Consider the following 19,854-nt stretch of genomic DNA (forward strand, 5'->3'; position numbering starts at 1 on the left):
TTTCTTATTATAAATAAACTCATGAATCCTAAAAATTTATTGCTCTCTTTGGGCTGTAGCAATTAGGTTATTCTTTACATAGGTCAATAATGAAAATATGCCGCCGTACTGTTTTGAAAGTTAAATGAATATGTACGTACATAGGTATATAAGGACTCGTTCAAATATAACAAAACTATTAAAACGAGTGGTTTTTAATTATGATTCAAAAACAAAAGGATAGAATTATAACATGCTTTCTTTCTTTAATCATCCTGATATATATATGAAAATCTGAATACACACTGCTACTCTTTTTATAAATACCTTTTATTAGTGACCTAAATACAGTTTATCAAACCCATCACAACTAAAGCTTAAATTCTAACTCAATCCATTAAAATAATGCTTTCTTGTACAAAAAAAGCAAGTTTGCCTTTTGCAAATTAATTATGTAGTTGCAAATATTTTACGCAAATGGCTGCCTTAATGCTACACAGCAATCTCTGCCAGGCAACCTAGTTAACAAGGAATTTTAAGAAGGAAGAATCTATGTACTAGGGTAGCATAAAAAACAAAGATACAACTCACCTCCAGTGCCGAGAACTTTGAGCAGGTCAAAGTGTGATATGTCCACTTTTGCAGCACCATTTAGATTAACTGTAACAAAAGGTATACATGTTATTTACTTGCATAGTTAAATTTGATATACAGCGATGGCATACTTGATTGTGTTAACGGAATTTTTCGGTTTTAATGGACCATGGGAACTGGTCGCGTTTTGTTTTTGTTTATCCATTCACTGCATGCAGATTAGATGCAACGGTTTAGTGGTAAAGGTAGTCCTCATTCATTCAGTCATACATTCGTAGTCTATTCTATTGAACGCTACGCTAACAGAAAGCCACTTGGCTAGGGGGCTGGAAATATTATATCATTTATTATTAGTAACTGACATAAAAATACCTCTATCATTCATCAAAGTATTATAACTATTTTATATTTTACAATAAACATTATGTTCTTACGTTCAGTTAATACAAAAGTACATAGGTACATATTATAATTGATTTGAACATCAACTAAAGTCTGCCCTCATTAAGCTATTCAACGTATTATAATAATTTGTTAGCAAGAAATCGAGGACGTGAGTCATGGCATAAAGGAATATAAATTTCATATAAAACGTTTGTAGAATTACCTATATTTACGCGTTTTTTTCTTCAATTTGTATGTAGTTAAATATTCAATTAATAATTTGATTTCAGATATTTTCTACTTTGGAAACAAAGTCTTTGTTTACCTACATAACAAATTTTGAAGATTTCCTCATATGTATAAAGGTATTTTCTATTTTTTATGTAGGTAAATTTAACATCCCGATGAAGCACCTCCCTTATACACATCTAAAAAATCGCAACATGGGTTCAATTCCGTGTCAACATGGTCGCGATATCAAACTCTATTATACCTCCAACTATGTACAATGTACATACAAAATTGTAAACAGTACAGATGCTATCAGATAAAGCATTTACATAATAATGTATTTATTTCACCGTCTACGATACAAAGTCACAGGTTCTTTGAACTTGTGTCGAATCGTGTCACTTCAATGTTACGACTATTGCAAGTTGTATATTTGTATTATTGTCACTTTTGTATGGTTGGTATAGTTTAATTGTTAGGTCCTGGATTCGAAAATTTAGTTTAGAAGAAAAAAATAGTTGACACACTATAGTTTTAAATTAACTTATAAACGCAATAGAATCCGCTATTTCATGAGTTACAAAACCAATTGAAACGATTTTATTAAAGTACTAACAACTACAAAATATATTAATTAATATGTCCTGATGCAAAATAACACAGTAAACAAGGTTAATTTGAACAATACATGTAGATACTTTTTGCGCGTTTCAATTTAAAAATAACTTTGCTATTTACAATATAATAGTTATGTAATACATTTTCACTGCAACTTGCCTAAAACATGAGATATAATTATATTATGTTTCAACAAAAAACACAGGCGACAACGAGACTTGAATCTAGTTTTTTTTTCTTATTTTATAAAAATGCCCTCCAGGCTCCATAGCTGCAAGCCCTTCCTACTTTAAACAAAATTTCGAGACAGGGTAGGTACTTATATATTTCTCTCTCTCCGTCTTGCATCAAAGGGAATGTGACAGCATGACAATTGGACTTCTCTGCACTCTTTTTACTAATTTCAACCCTTTTGCTTGACATTGCGAGGGAGGTTTGGTATACAATCCGTAAAACATGTCGAAAATTTTTTAATCAACATCCAGAAAACATGTAAAAATTTTTAGGAAAGAATAACCTATCATATCCACATAATCAAACGATATAATGTGTCATATTTTGTATTAGAAAATCTTTTATTATACTTTTTAATTGTACTGCGACTGGAAAATCACGAGTTAACATTTTACGATAAAAGTTGTTATAATATCATATTTTAAACCATAAAATAATCAAGAATGTTTATTAAACTATGTACAGTTTATATATTAACCGATAAACTAAATATTTTATTGTTTCGACATGGTACTAAATATTAATTTAAACTTAACCTTAGTCTAGTACATACATAGTTCATAAATTTATATCTTTTACAATAATTTAGTAGTTAAACCTACACATTCTTTAAGTCATTTGTATACCTGAAGGCTTCTTTTAAATGCACTTGAATCGAACCAACTCCTAAATCTGATTGAAGTTTAATTTTACAAAACAATATAAAAACAGCAATGATTAAGATAGTATTTAATTCTATGGAGAAGAAAATCTGCCAGCTAGTATAAAACAAGACTAGATCCTTCATATTTAGTTATTTGAATTAGATATTTACTTATTCCCAAAGTCCCCACATTAGTTTATTATTTCCGTAAGTTTTAATAAGACAATTAATAATAATATGTATAACGTCATTAATTATATAATGACACTTTAGGCGAATTCATTACGCAACTTATCAAATACATAATACGCATATAATGCCCTATTTATTAGTTAATTAGGACTTTCCTTATATTCAAATTCATCTTAAACGAATTATTTATAAGTGAAATATATAGATATGTAAACTGGATAATCAATAGACATATCAATTTGTATATATTGTTAAGAAAATCGTTACTTCAATTAGAATACTATTTTCTAAGACAATCTATATGTAATTAGTCTCATTTTTAAACTTATTGCCTCACACCTGGGTTATTTACTTAATTTTACTTTACCACACATAGCAAAACATTAATCAATAGTCATGAGTTTAGTCTATCAAAAGTAACATTATGATTAAAACATCTCCCTAGAGAACCTAACCAATATCATATACCTACTACGTAGTAACTACCCTTGAAAGTATACACTCTTATACACTTAGCTATATCAAAACAGAAGCACAATTTTAGAGGTCAAACATGTAGGTATCCAAATTATGGAAAGTGCCGAGTCATTACCATCAATACAGCTAATGGTATAAAGAGTTATTGGCTTTCACTTATAATAAAAACGAGAGATTGTATCGCCCGAGATACTATGGGAACAATTTAAGACTGTACTGTAATGTGACGGTAATGTGGAAGTTAATGTGGTGATCGCTTTTTATAAGTATACTAGTTATGCAACCCGACCTAGCATAAAAAAAGTGAAGTCCCCTAGTGGGGTAAGGGGCAGATGCATTATTCATACATCTGTTTCACAGATCTATTTTCTTTAGGTACGAGCAGGTGATCAGCCTTCTGTGTCCTGCCAGATCAAGAATTTTTTTTTTCTTCGTCTCCACCGGGAATCGAACCCAGGACCCCTCGACTCCCCACTTAGCATGGATATTGCTTATTAAACTCAAACTCAAACATTTATTTATTCAATTAGACTTCTTCGAGAAGCGCTTTTGAAACGTCAATACATATTTTTATCATTTACCACCAATTCGGAAAGCAGTATCTATGGAGAAGAATCGGCAAGAAACTCCATAGTTAGTTGCTCTTTTAAATCATTTCAGTATTACAATTTAATTTTACAAAATATGTAAGTAACCGTACGTATTAATTTTCCCAATACGCTATGAACATTTTCTGTTAATCTTCATAAATAAAAATAGATAAATTTTAAAAGATACATTCACACACAATTCATGTCATTTCAAATTCACAGTTTGCAAATCTAACCTAATTACATGATTTCTCACATTTCAAATCTATGTGAATTGTGAACACAAACTTATTATAAATTTACAAAAACAATATGATAATATAACTTATCAAGTAAACAGTACACCATGGTAGTGATAAGTTATCAGTAAGTCAAGACAAAGAGGCTGTGACTTGTAATAAAATATTTGCAAAATCATGATGCTTGAAACATTTTTTGAGGTCAACATTATAATAGTTTTAATTATTACTAGTTTATCGCCGCGGATTCGCCCGCTTTGTCTAAAAGCTCATAAATTATATACTAAAACCTTCCTCTTGAATCAATCTATCTATTAAAAAAAAACGCATCAAAATTCGTTGCGTAGTTTTAAGATTTAAGCATACAAATGGACATAGGGACAGAATAAGCGACTTTGTTTTATACTATGTAGTGATATACATGTTATACAACAAAAAAAAGGTGAGCAAATGAACTGAATACAAAAGCATGGAATAAGTTCATAGGTTATCTTATATCTTAATCTATACTTATAATACTGAAAAGCTGAAGTTTGTTTGTTTGAACATTCTAATCTTAGGAACTACTGTAAGTACCAATTCCACAAAAACTCTTTCTCTTGAATATGAATAATGTACATAATTATGAAAACAGACAAAGTTAACTAATCAAATAATACATTTTGATATCAAACGTAATAATTTACAATTCATTCACCTTATAAATATAATAAATGAAACCTATTTGGAATTTTATATCTTGGCATTGAAATATTCATGCTATTTGCTTATCATGAAATTAAATATACACACAAGCTATTTATTATTTATTGAGGGATTTCTATTAGTTATTTAATTTCACTTTGAAATAATTATTTATATAATCTAATGTAAGCACTAACCTCAGGAACTACTGGTCTCATTTGAAAAATTATTTCGGTGTTAGATAGCTGATTTATCGAGGAAGGCTATAAGGCTATATGCTAAGACCAACAGCAGAGCCACGCGGAAGAAACTGAATGGCGCAGCTAGTTATAGAATATGGTCATACTTTTCATTCTATATTTAAACAATTAATCTTTTCAGTGATGGAAGAAAAGAAAAGATATTTAACATATAATTAAACTAGTGGTCCGCCCCGGCTTCGCCCGTGGTACATATTTCGCAATAAAAGGTAGCCTATATATCTCCATACCAAATTTCATGCAAATTGGTTCAGTAGTTTAGGCGTGATTGAGTAACAGACAGACAGAGTTACTTTCTCATTTATAATATTAGTAAGGATTATGTTTCTATGTATAGTTTTTGTTATGGGTCCAATAGCAAAAAGAAATTGTTGCACCAACATTCTTCTAAGATAATCTGGTAGATTAATGAAGAATGATTTGATATGGCTGAATAAAAATGTACATTTTTGTTACTACTGTTTCACTGATGTTTCTTTAGAGACAAGTCTTTTGAGTCTTGCCAGACTGAGACTTTTTTTTGTCTCCATTAGGAATCATATTCAGGATCATACATAATTAACTGCACAAAATCCCCTAAATTTGTTTGTATACACATTACCGATCAAATGCTCAATTGACCTTGGTTGGTTTCCTTGTATATAAATATGTATGGTTTTTTTATATAGAACAATAATTATAATATTTTACTCTATTAACAATAAAATTTTGAGGAAAATCATGTAAAGGTCATTTAAAATATGTATTGTAAGATGCAGTTTAGATTTTTTTTTTTGTATTCTAAAATTAAAGAATCAATTGTACTCAAAAGTTTTGGTGTTTGGCTATAAATTTATTTAGAAACATAGAAAAACCCTTAAGTTGGAAAGATATTCAAATAACTAATTTTGGAAATTACAATAAATTACCTAACTTCTGAGGTCATTGACATAGCGAAAATGATGAAAATTTTATGTTTTTTTTTTGTGCCTATGGAATTTTAATATTTTATTTTATCTTATATTCTCAAACAAGAGCTACAGCACTGCCAATTACTATCAAAATCCATTCAGTAGACTTTGCTTGAAACAGTACAAACATAACAAATTCTTATATATGTATTAGTTGGAAGTACTAAGTAGGATTTACTAATTACCTAAATTACATTTAAAGTTTATTTCTATTTCATTTTATTTTAGTTATTCACGCAATAAACGACTCAATGTATACTGGTTGAACTGAATTTCATACAGAAGAAAGTATTGACTTGTTTTAATCTATACTAATATTATAAAGCTGAAGAGTTTGTTTGTTTGTTTGAACGCGCTAATCTCGGGAACTACTGGTCCGATTTGAAAAATTCTTTCAGTGTTAGATAGCCCATTTATCGAGGAAGGCTATAGGCTATACATATATCATCACACTAAGACCAACAGGAGCGGAGCAATGCGGGTGAAACCGCAGGGAACAGCTAGTTTCTTTATAAAGTTTAGAACTTATGTTTCATTTGCTTTTGTTAACTTTTGTTAGTCATTTATTCCTTGAAACTGATTAACAAGATAGGGATTAATTATTTTTAATGGGATTTATTATTAACTACATATATTAATTATTTATCAATAAATGATAAATACTTTATACTTATCATAGTAATCATAGGAAGTATTTAAATTAAAATATTATTAGGTAAGAGTTTATATTTTTATGTGTGTTTAGTGTAACTGCAGCATTATTATGAGAGCAGTTTAAAATTATTTGAATTCAATGTTATTTTAGGTCAACATAGATTATATCACTACATAGTATAAAACAAAGTCGCTTACTCTGTCCCTATGTCCCTTTGTATGCTTAAATCTTTAAAACTACGCAATGGATTTTAAAGCGGCTTTTTAGATAGAGTGATTCAAGAGGCAGGTTTTAGTATATCATAAGGTTTTAGACACAGCGGGCGAAGCCGTGGGCGGTAAGCTAGTATAATACATAAAAATATGAATTGGAACATTGATTGTGTGATTGTTTTTTAGGAGGTAACATTTAACCCACGGGTTGACCTAATTATATTCCAAGTGTAATAAATATTTTTTCTCTTACATTAAACCAAATCTGGACTGCATAACAGTAATAGAAGGTATTGATTGTCTCTGAAATATACTCAGAACCAATAATGTTAATAACTCAGCCCTCCCCCCCCATCACAGACACAATAGAAAATCTATTGTGTCGTGGTCAGATTGGGCCGCTCGGGGCTCAATGGGTTAAATGTTTTATTAGTTCAGTGATTTATAGGTTAGAGTTTATACACCTCTAGGTTAGTTTGACAGTTAATTTTGTATAAATTTATAAAGAATAGAAAAAATTCGATCACGAGGCGGGACTCTTGACCGTGTTTGGAATTTTTCGAATTTTTTCTATTCTTTATAAATTTATGGGCATTTCTCTGTAAACTCGTATTTGGCTGTCCCGACCGACTCTTTCAATAAGTACTTTAATTATTTACTAATAAATCATTCCTAAAGAAACTCTAATCCCGAAACTTTAAGGGCTGATTGTTTTAAGCACCATAACTATTTTAATTTTTTTTCTACACATGTTAGAAGCTCTAAAAACACAGTCCCCTGGCTGTCCCCACCATTGATTTGTTGACTAGATATGGGATTTACGAGAAAGGTATTATAGCTACATACATTTGTCAGTAATTATCATAAAGCAAACATATTAAAATATATTATTTTCATAAAACTAGATCTCATTACGCATTTTATTATTTAGTAAACACCTGCAAACTTTGTCCCCAAAATTTTTATACAGTCCCCTGCCAAAGATTTAAATCCATAGAAAAAAAAAACTGTAAGATTAAAAAACATTGTTCTAAGTGAAACGAAACGCAATTGATGTGAAGTTAGCTACGATGCCGAAAGCGGTGACGAGACGCCATCTTGTTTAGTTTCAGAGTGACATTTGTGTGGTGAACACGTGTTTGTTCCGGTACCCCGCACAGTCCTCCGGTAAGTGATAATATCATGTTAATTACTTTAATTATTTAAATCATATAGTTTATTTTTTTATATTTATGTCTAAATTGATCGGTAGGTTCTTAAACAAACTAATCTGCATCAGTTTTTAAGATATTGTGATATTTATTCGAAATACACAGTCCCCTGGCAACAGTCCTCTGTCAGAAAATGTGGCAGGGGACTGTTTTGTATAACAGGGGACTGTGTTTTTGACGTATTGGTATTGTGTTTATGTATTGTTTGTGTAAATTTATACGATAATCTGGTTTATCAATAGGTATCATCAATGTATCATTATATTTCTTTATAAAGTTGTATTATTTTACACAGGCCGAGCGAAAACACAATAATATGGCTCCGAGAAAGAAAAAGTTATCCCGAGAGGAATTACTACAGAAGAAGAGAGAAGCAGAACGACTACGTTATGAAAAAAGAAAAAATGACCCACAAAAGAGAGAAGAAATGAGAGAAAAGGAAAAATTAAAGTACCAAAAGAAGAAAGAAAAAGGTTCACGAAAGTTGGTAAAGGATATGACACCTCGTGAGCACAGAGCTGCCCTAAAGAAGTGGAAAGAACATTGTACCGTGTACCGAACCAAAAGATTAAGACTGAAAAGTGTCACTAATACTTTTATACGAGACAATACGCCAATATCAGATCTAGAAGCATCTCCTCCGCCTACAAGACCCACCACTCCAATTCCAGAGCAGTTTTCTTCAGCTCCAAGCCCAGCAGCTTCCAGTGCTAGTCAACAACAAAGAAAGAAAGAAGCCACGACTCGACGAAAGAAGTTTAACAGGAAAAGAAATGAAAAAATTGCACGTTTAGAGAAAAGGCTTGAGAAGTACAAGAAAAGGTTAGCTAGATTTAAAAGTAAAATGCAGAAGAACGTTGAAGATACACCTAAAACAAAGATATTAAAAATGTTAGAAGAGCCTGATCAAAGAAAAGAAGTAGTAAAGAAAGCGTTGTTTGGCGACGTCATTAGTAATCAGTTGAAAGAAAATTATTCTACATTGAAACATACGAAGGAGAGACAAATTTTCAAAAAAGTTGTTACTGGTAGTCTTGTTCGAAAGTATAGGCAATGGATACCTAAAGAAATTAAATCGTTGTCTAGACCCGGAAAAAAATCCAACCTCAATGGCTTAGATGTACCTGTATTGAAACGATGTAAAATACCTGAAAGTTATAAAAGAGCTGTTCACAATTTCTTTGAAGATGATAGTAATAGCCGTATGGGAGCCGGTAAAAAAGAATTTATTACTAGGAAGACTGTAAAGAAACAGAAGAGGTATCTTCTTGACACAGTTATGAATCTTTACAAAAAGTTTATTACAGGCAACTTTAAAATTAGTTACCAAACTTTTTGTCGACTCCGTCCATTTTGGGTTGTTAAACCAAATGCTCAAAACCGCGATACATGTCTTTGCATAGTTCACAGCAACATAGACATGAAGCTCAGCACACTTCATACTGCAAATATATTGGGTTACAACAACCACCAGAAGTTACTGGAAGAGCTATGTTGCGACCGGTATAATGTGAATTGTTTGGCGAGATCCTGTCATACTTGCCTTAATAAGAACCCGAAATATAAAGAATTTGATAACAGAAATGTCATAAAATATAAAATGTGGATTTCGGAAAGGCAACAAATACAAGATTTTAAGACTAAAAAGCCCCGACTCGTGACTAAATGTTTGAAAAAAACATTTGAAGTACATCCAAGACAGCTCATAACGCAATTACAGAAAGATTTAGACAAGTTTTTTGAACACCAGCGAAATATTGTTCACCAATATAAAGCCATAAAGGATTTGAAATCAAACCTACACTGCGACGAAGTCCTGATACACGTCGATTTCAGTGAAAATTATTGCACTAAGTACTCTGAAGAAATTCAGGCCTTTCATTTCGGTGGATCTCGTGCACAGCTGAGCCTGCATACCGTTGTAGTTTATCTACAAAATTCAATCCTTTCTTTTTGCACAGTCTCCGAGAACATAACCCATTCACCTGCTGCCATTTGGACACATCTACGACCAGTTTTCAGGGCTCTTCCATGTAACATTAAACGAGTGCACTTTTTGAGCGATGGCCCTGTAACGCAGTATCGCAATAAAACTATGTTTTTTATAATGGCAACTAAACTCTCTGAAGAAATTCCTGATATTGAAAACTTTACATGGAACTACACTGAAAGTGGCCATGGAAAAGGTGCACCGGATGGAATCGGAGCAACATGTAAAAGGACAGCAGATTTTGTAGTTAGTTCTGGAGGTGACATCAACAATATTGATCAGTTTGTTACAGTTATCCAGGAGCGATGTCTTGGCATCACATGTATCGCGATTGACGGTAAAGACATTCAGGCAATGGTCGATACAGTTGAAGAGGAAGCAGCCGATCAGAAAGGGTTTAAAGGTACTCTAAATGTACATCAGGTCGCAGGTGTTTATTCCAGCTCCATCCCTGGCCTTCCCACTAAATGTAAAACACTTACAATGAAAACTCTCAGCTGCTTTTGCAACCGCGGATCTTGTGAACATTATAAGATAGGCAGTATCAACTTTGCTTTAAAGCCTAAATTGACAGTAGAAGAAGTATTTACAGAGTCCGAAGCCGAAGATCTTGAGCCTGCTAAGTCTGAATTGACACCTACACAAACGAAATCCCTTCAAAGATTGGATGATGCTATACCAGGAACGAGTGGCATTCAGAATTCATTTTACAATACAGGAGATTATGTTCTTGTGAAATATACAGCTAAAAATGTGGAATATCGTTATGCTGCTGTAATTAATGGGATTGACGATGAAGAAAATGACTTACGTGTTACTTTCCTCAAGATTTGTGACCAAAAAGCGCAGCTCTTTAGAATAGATGATAATGACATTTCAGACGTGTCATTTGAACAAGTTGTCCTAAAGTTGGATAATCCTGACTTGATTTTAAAAGGAAAAAGAATATTTTATAAATTTCCTACTGAAGTAAAAGTTTTTGAGCGCTAACTTTTTAACGTGTTAAATTAACTGTGATTTATTTGTGCCTTATTTGAATTAATATTTTTAAGGTTTTTGGAGATTTCAGTTTAATTTAATTTGAGAGAAAAGACTTTCTTTATAACCTATGTTAATGATGTAAAGATAGTAGGTGTTTCAATTTAACTGCATAAATTTAATTAATGACTGATATTATAATACTAACTTACTGTTGATCTCAAAAAGTTCAAAATATTTCTAGCACATAAGTTTAATTTTTGATACGAATACTTACATTTTTATATTACAAATTAATATAATAAGTATTTAAATGCATAGCATTGAGCAATCCATATTATAATAAATAATATTATATTGATCTCTTAGCAAGTACAAAATGTTTCTAGCACTTAAGGTTGATTTGTGATATGAATGTTTAAAAAACGTTATGTTTTCTGTTATTTTTCATAAAGAAACTTAGTTGATTATCGTTGCGAAAACATGTCATTTAAATAATAAATGATTGATTAATGTAAAATGACTTTTCTTTCAAACACATCAGTCCCCTGTCTCACTTAACAGTACCCTGTTACGTTCAAAACAGTCCCCTGACGCCCGAAACAGTCCCCTGTCATGGTTTTTTAGAAAATCGCTAATAACTCGAAAAATACGTATAAGTTCAGTGGGCCACCTTATTTTATTAAAACAACAGTTAAGTTTCTTCGAAATAGGAGACTTTTTATTGGCAAATATTTAAAAAAATCGCCAGGACAACATTTATATGGAGCCTGTACGAGCTTACAGAGAAATGCCCTTATATCTATAAAGCATTTGAATGCCATAAAACCAAAATATCAATTTCAGTTAATTTAGTTTCATAATGATCTTACAACTTTATATGATAAATGCTTCAAGCTCTGACCTACTTCAGACAACTTTATTAAAAGATTATGAACTAATAAGTCACAGCATATACATTTGCCTCATTTAAAATCATTGATTGAATTACAATAACCATAAATAATAATTGAATAGAAGATACATAACTTTTATGATCTTTTATGGCTGATAATCTTTATATGATTATGATAACCAAATAAAGTTAAGGTATTTTCCCGTAGTCAAGTCAACACTAGCGCTACTAACCTTTACTCTTTTTCCTTATTTTACTAGCCTCCACCAGGTTCCAATCGATAGAGTCCCTCGCAGGTGGTGGGACTGTACCGCCAATCAGTTCAACAGAACTACTTCTTTTACTTGGCCCAGCTACTGGAGCCGCTTCTTCCACTGTCTTATCCTTTACAGCATATTCCACTATTTCCACACTCTTGTCTATATTCACATTATGACCGTTCGTCGGCTGGTCTACACGAGATTTCTTTGCCGGCGCCTTCTTCTGCTTATGAGCACTGTGCCTACGTTTTAACTTGCTAGAGTGTGATGAATTGCGCGAACTCACGGGCGAAGGACACCCACACTCCATACTGCCCTCTTGGTCGCTGCCTTCGTAGTATCCCGACTCGTGCTCAGGCTTTTTGTCAGGCAAGCTCATTTCTACCGTGGCCATGGCTCAAGTCCTTCACACCATGTATGTCAAATTGCTCGCGGACGCCACGTCACGCCAAGCAGAGGAGCGACCGTTGCGCTAATTATTATTTGTAAACTATTTCGTCACAGGCAAAAGTAAACACGAAATGCAATTTCGCGAGCATACTCAAAACCGCAATCGCAAATCGAAAAGAGTCGTTAGAGGGCGCCGCGGTAACATAACCCGACCGATTTAAAACACCATCTCTCCCGAATCGCCTCAGTATTATACGAAACCAACGCGATATTTTCAGTCAAACATTCCCATCTGCCTTCAAACAATTTGAAATGTCAAAATTGGGACATCACAAATACGCTTTTTCAAAATCACAGCCACTTGCATCGGTTTATCGCCAGGTCGTTGGGAAATCCAGTTGTTTGCAACACGTATAAAATTTCAACTTCACTGTGCACAATCCGTTTGACACTTCACACAATTCGATAAATAATTATAAGCTTTCACTAACACTATAATTTGTTTTGTCTAAAAAATCTACTCTAACCTTAGTGTATAATAAACTAAAAAACGTCAGCGCGAATGACGCCTCACTCAGCGCGACAGTGTAACTGAATTGAATTCGAGAAACGCAAAATAGAAACCGTGCGACGTGCGAGAGGCGCTGCCCCCACTACGATACAATTTACGAGGCCAGAGAGAATATGGAATAAACTCAGATAATTCAAACTACTGTCTCTCTATAAAGCATATTTCGGTTAAATTAATTAATAATATAATTAATTTAGTTATGTACACAATACACGCGTTTTCTATTAAAAATTCCTAATATTAAAAAGCATTTTTTTTATATTTGGAATTATTGATAGAAAACTTTTTTTTTAAGATTCCGTACTCAAGACGATGAACTTGTGTGGTCTGTAAACGGTAATGCAACATGACATGGGTTATGTGGTGCAATGCATGATTCATGATCGTTTAGGATCGAGGATTGTAATGAATTACATTTAATCTACGTGCTGTTAGCTGATTTATGAACCTTTCTATTTTCTATCCTGCAAGTGAAAATGACATGCAGCAGAATCCTTGTCAGCGCTGGCTCGTTCGTTCACAAAGGAAGCAGGTTGAAGCAGACCAAGACAAATTTTAAATGGCAGCCCCCAGCGCTGACCAGCGCGTATTAAAGCTTGTCGGCGTCGTTCAGCGCTTATCGGCGCGTGTTCATATATTTTCCTGCGCGGGTTACCAGCGCTGACAAGCGCCGGTAAGCGCATATAAGTTTCCAGTTTTCTTTCTGCATACGCCCTTAGAATGTGTACTTGACGCGTCATAAATTAAAATTATTGTAAATTTAACTTTCTTTTTTAATGTGAAATGTTATAATTAATAAACTTGATTGATAAATATTTGAATATCGACGTGAAATCCTGTAAAATAAATAATTACTAAAATCGATGATGGCTTCATTTTTAGCATTTTGGAATTTAAAATGATAATAAGAACGTTAAAATTGTATTATAATACTGTAACCAATAGGTTTGCCTTCTACTTCATTTACTTATCAGCAATTATTAATTATTAATTTAGTAAACAAACGTGGCGTGTGTCACTTGTCATAAAAATCTATGCACATAATGTGCACATACATTATTATGCGTATTGTTATATTATAATATAATATATGTATGTTATAAATTCTTGTGACATCATGAAATTTAATAAACAGGCTTTGTAATCTAACAACAAGAATTGAATTATAGTCGTGGAGATTTGAGTATAGTTGTAAAGCTATTAATATTTCAACCAAGAACAAATCAATACGCAAACACTTTCATATCCCTTAGAGTTTAGACGAAGTAGTATTTTTTAAAGATTTTTTATCTTTATCGTTAGGTATTCATAGAAGTGATTAAAGATTTTCAAACAATGTATCTTTTATTTTTGCATATACTGTCGAACCACAATATCATGGAGGTAAACAAAGCGAGACGGAGCTATTGTTTATCTATCAAGTAGAAAGAGACACAGGATGTAAGAGCGTAGCGAAATGAGAATTGAAACTAAGGAACTGTTTGTCTCTTTCTTTTCTATGTTTGTATTTTAAAAAAATCGTTTTGATGTGTATACGATTTTGATACTTTTTACTAATTACAAAAGTTATCTTAAATAATGAGTAAAATTTCCATAATTTGATGACATTTTACTTGCGAAATATGATTTTATTGCGGTAAATGTTTGAAGAATTATTAATTTAATTGGCTTTATTATTAAACGTCTATTAGAAAGTCGCAAAAATGTACACTTATAGCTAGGGCATGCAGAACCGAGTCCGGTTCCAAGTTTCTGAAACCCGGTTCCAAATCGAGCTCAGAACCGGGTAGAACCGGGTAACCCGGTTCCTTTATAAAAATACGAAAAAAATCGGAAAAAATACGAAATTAAACAAAAGTAACTGTAAAAGTACCTGATGGGCCTTTTATTTTACGCGGCTTGTGTCTTATTTTATTAAATTAATAAAGAAACAAAATTTCAATACTTCTCTCTATTTATCAGTCTTATAAAAGTACCTTGTTATCGTAATATCACATATAAACTTAAACCTTATTCATTAACTGCAAATTGTAAAGAAAAAAACCGGCCAAGTGCGAATCGGACTCGCGCTCCGAGGGCTCCGAACAAACCTATTTTTTATGTAACTTTAAAATTTATGTTTCTAGCAATTTTTCCTTTATCTGTGTTACAACTTATAAGACGTTACTTTTACCAAATTTAAAGGCTCTGTGTTCATGAGAAGTACCCTGTAGCTTTTGAGTCCCATGCGAATGTCGAAATTTGCGAAAATTTTCAGCATTTACGGCTGTATCTTTTGATACGTGAGTCTGACGTTGCCAGATGGAATAAATTTGTTAAAATAATGCATCAAAATATAAATAATATTTTATATTTTAATATTTTGGTCGGAACCGGGAGAACCGGGTTTCATACTATTCAGACCCGGTTCTCAAGATCATCAAAAAACCCGGGTTTACCCGGGTTTTTCGGAACCGGGTAAACCCGGGTGCATGCCCTACTTATAGCTACGTAGTATATTATTATTAGTCTGTGCTTATAGGTATTTAAATACAAATTATTGGTTTTCATCGTAAGTTATAGGTACCTACTTGAAAACTATCTGTCTGTTTAATCAGGTTGAAATCTAAGGCAATTGAAGAATTTCACGAAATCTCAATAAACTAGTATCGTAATTCTAAGAAAAGGGTATTTCAAATACTAATGAATAATGTCCATATCGTCCTTGACAATAATGCAGTGGGTAGGGCAGATGTATCGAGGAATTTAGGTATTTTATTAGATTCCCAACTAAGGTATCAGGAACATATTGAGGGATTAATTAGAAATGCTTTTTATAGGCTTAAGGTTCTGTATGGCTTCAGGGAGCATCTGTCAGAAGAAGTGCGAATATTACTTACCGAGTCCCTAATTCTTTCACTCTTCAATAATTGTGACGTTGTGTACGGTCCACGCCTTTACGGGAAAACAGAACGAGCCATTCAGCGAGTACAAAATGCATGCGCTCGTTTCTGTTTCAAAATACCCAGGCGAGCACACATCACACCGTATCTAAACGACAAAAAAATTGTTAAGATGAAAGAAAGAAGGACACTGCATCTAGCGGCACTCGCATTTCGACTGATTAAAGCAAGACGACCTGCATACCTCTACGATAAACTTACGTGGATAGACGACTATCACGCTCTCAATACGCGTAGTAAGAATACCAGTCAGTTGGTAATACCGAAGCATAACACCTCAGGCTTCAAGGGTAGTTTTAAGTACGCCGCGTCCAAAATTTGGAATGACTTACCGCCACCTTTAAAATTGAAACAGGATATCTCCTTCTTAACATTTAAAAGGAAATTAAAAGAGACTTTGTTAAAGAAGCAAATTGAAGACTGGCGTGCTTCAACCCAATAGCTACCTTTCTGTTGATCTTGGCGTGATGATATACCTATATAACCTTGGCTTCCATATCGTATCACATGTTGTACTGTTTTGACTTTCCTGGGATTTATTGTATATGTATATATGACACATTATATGCCTTTTCATATACCTATTACATTATTTTATATTCCTATTATATTTGGTATTATATTATTCTTATTTATATGTTTCTGCCGTAATATAAATTATATGCATTTATTTTTTTATTATTAATATTTATATACTTCCTTATCTATATATTTATTTTAAGTACCTAGACTTAATTCTTTTTTAATACTAAGACGAACCGCAATCGCCGGTACAGCCTGAAAATCAGCGCTGCTTTTGTGCAGCATTTTGCTGAGGCTGTATCCGTTTGCCTAACTGTAAGATAAATTTTATAATGTGTTTGGCTGTGTTTTTTTTGGCAATAAATTTCTTTTCTTTCTTTCTTTCTTTCTTTCAATGCTAAAATACTCATTCTAGTTGTTATCAATAACAGTTTCTCAGATATCACCAGGATCCACTGTACCAAAGTAGGTAAATCTGTTAAAAAGAATATAGGTACCTCGTCCATACCTAACATCTAAATTCTGTTTAAGTACAAAATATCTATTATTTATATCGCATTTTTATCACACCAGCCATTGACCTGATTGTGATAAAGACGGTTAATAAACCTGCTTTCCACACTCAAACACATAATGGATTTCGCAAGTTTCGCTAATAATGTACATTACTACTACTAGTAAACAATCCATTATATTATGTGATTACAATGTCTTTTAAGTTTATACAGCTATACCACTTTCAAAGACGGCATTTTGAAAACAAATGCACTAGTAATTTATTATTTGTTTGTACCATTTATTATCCGAAACTGCTAGACTTATCTTAGATCATTTATAATGACAATTATTATTACCTACTGAGTGAAATATGTAGGTTTTTGGTTTTGTTTTGATCGTTGTAGAGATATTTTTCTGCCTAAAATATTGTCTTCATTCATAGTAAATATAATGCATGTTGGTTTGGCTATCATTGCAGAGTTATATTTGTACGAAATGAGATCTCAGCTGATGATTTATCTCAATGAATAATTTCAAGTAGATGACCTTAATATCTGGAGATAGGTAAATCATTCAAACATTGTACCTACAGTTGCTTGTTTCATAGATTCTTTTTTTTACTTACCCATATTTTATTTAGTAGCAACTTGGTGTACCAATTGGGTAGTTAGATACCATTAATTTTAATTTATTTAAAATTGTTGAAAAATATATTTGCAAGCCAGATACGATCGAAAACTCAATCGAAGTCCATTACTTAATTACTGCTAAGTTATTCTAATATAGGTACCCATAAGTATTTAGCTAAATTAATGTCTTTGGAACATACATTTTAATAATAATTTTCAAAAGTTTTTTTTTCCTAAAGATTATCTTGAATATAATATGCCAGTTAATGTCTATTCATTAAATAGAGAACGAAAGGAAATGTAAATCTAAATTTGCACTGTCATCAATTTCTCGGTGATCTCTCCTTCTTATGAAAACACGTAGGTACATTATTTTTCTTAATATTAGGTACCTAACTACCTATATTTAAATATTCATTTGAGTGCGCATGATTGGGAATGTTTATTACCCACATCCGGAAATATCGACATACGAACCTCAGAGAAATGGAGGTAGTTCACAAACAAATTTTGTCTCCGCGTGACTCACTCGCTGCAAAGTTTTCGACACTTTTCGGTCGGGATAAACCATAATAATAAAATAGAAGTACTAAAAGTTAACTAGTCGTGCTATGTTGATATTTTGAAATAAAAATAAATTATGAATCAATATAATTTGATTAAAATAGTAGGGAGAAATAGTTAAATGAAGTTTTTATTTTGATTAAGGGCCGATTTTTCAATCCTTGGTTAAAATTTATCCGTCCAATAAAGTATTAAGTACACGAACATTGTAAAATGTTACCAGTAAACTGTCAAATACGCACAATTAGAATACATTTTTGAAATGGTAGTTTAATACGTTATTCGATAAGTTTTAACCAACGATTGAAAAATCAGCCCTAAAAGTGTCTTGATTATTCGGTTATACTATTTATGTCAAAATAACAACCTTTTCATACTTACTCAACAGTCAAAAATCATTTTAAATCTAAGAGCAATTAACCTATAGAGTTCTTATATTAAGACAGAACAAAATACATATTTTCTAATCTACTTACTCTTAGTCAATAACAGCATAAGCCAGATTGAGATAGCGATAGAGTATCTGCACTGTCTTCAAACGTAGCGCGCCGGCAGTCAGTTTGTTTTCCAACCAGCTGGTGGGCTCAGTGCGTCAAGTGTTTTTAACGAAATATTTAGAAAATATAAAGTGTACAGTGTTTCTTTTTATTTGTCAGTGTGCTAAAATAACTATTGTATGTTTAGCAACCGGCTATCACTAGTCGAATGGGAGTTTTGGATAAAAACAATGTAAAAATATCTTTCCATCGGTAAGTGATTTTCAGCAAATTGATAAATATTTATGTTTTAAACCTATTTGAAGGTTTTATCAAGCGCTTTTTTGTAATTTTATGTTGTAACTGTAACATTTACCCACTTTATGGGGTTGTGGAATATAAAATAATGAAATAATTTTTAAAAAACGTCACAATAATATCACGTTTGGCATTTTGTTTACCACCGTAGTGTTGTAACACATCTAGCGTATATTATCGATTTATGACAAAAAATCTATTTCATATTAACGTTGATTTATTTATTTTGTTTCATAAATCAGATTTATATGTAGTTGTTGTTGCAAATAATAGATGTAAATTTTTTACCGCAGGAAAATAAAACATACCACGTGGTTGTTTTATTTGCCCTATGTGTTTTAGTTTTCGTTTGTTGTTTATTAATTTCTCTTTCAGATTATTAATAAATTCATTTTGTTTTAGATTTCCAGAGCTAAATAAAAAATGGGTATAAAACGTGAGACATGAGTTGATTGGACGCCGCCACAATTTGCAATATTGTGTTCACTGCATTTCGAGCCTACGTGTTATCAAGATGGATACTCTAGAAGAATTGTGCAATCTTACGCTTACGTTTTTTTTTGTTCCTGTAGATAATAAATACATTTGATTAAAGAGAGTGAATTTTTATTTTGAAATTTTTTACACATAAGTTACCTACTTTAAATGTGTAACTATGTGAAAATTAA

At 32.3% G+C, this 19,854-nt stretch overlaps 2 protein-coding genes across 2 annotated transcripts in view; one reads left to right on the forward strand and one right to left on the reverse strand.

Moving 5' to 3' along the window:
* Nucleotides 1-19,854, reverse strand: part of LOC123703751 (ribosomal protein S6 kinase alpha-5-like) — a 103,938-nt gene that overhangs the window by 78,349 nt on the left and 5,735 nt on the right. Inside the window, exon 2 of the mRNA XM_045651866.1 lies at nt 571-639. Coding sequence (XP_045507822.1) covers nt 571-639 — 69 coding nt within the window. The remainder of the gene's footprint in view (nt 1-570; nt 640-19,854) is intronic.
* Nucleotides 7,602-11,618, forward strand: LOC123703747. Its single transcript, XM_045651859.1, has 2 exons — nt 7,602-8,109; nt 8,449-11,618. Exon 2 carries the CDS (start codon nt 8,470-8,472, stop codon nt 11,131-11,133), a length of 2,664 nt encoding a protein of 887 aa, XP_045507815.1. The 5' UTR covers nt 7,602-8,109; nt 8,449-8,469; the 3' UTR covers nt 11,134-11,618.

Source organism: Colias croceus, chromosome 27 (genome assembly GCF_905220415.1).
Source record: "Colias croceus chromosome 27, ilColCroc2.1".
NCBI lineage: Eukaryota > Metazoa > Arthropoda > Insecta > Lepidoptera > Pieridae > Colias > Colias croceus.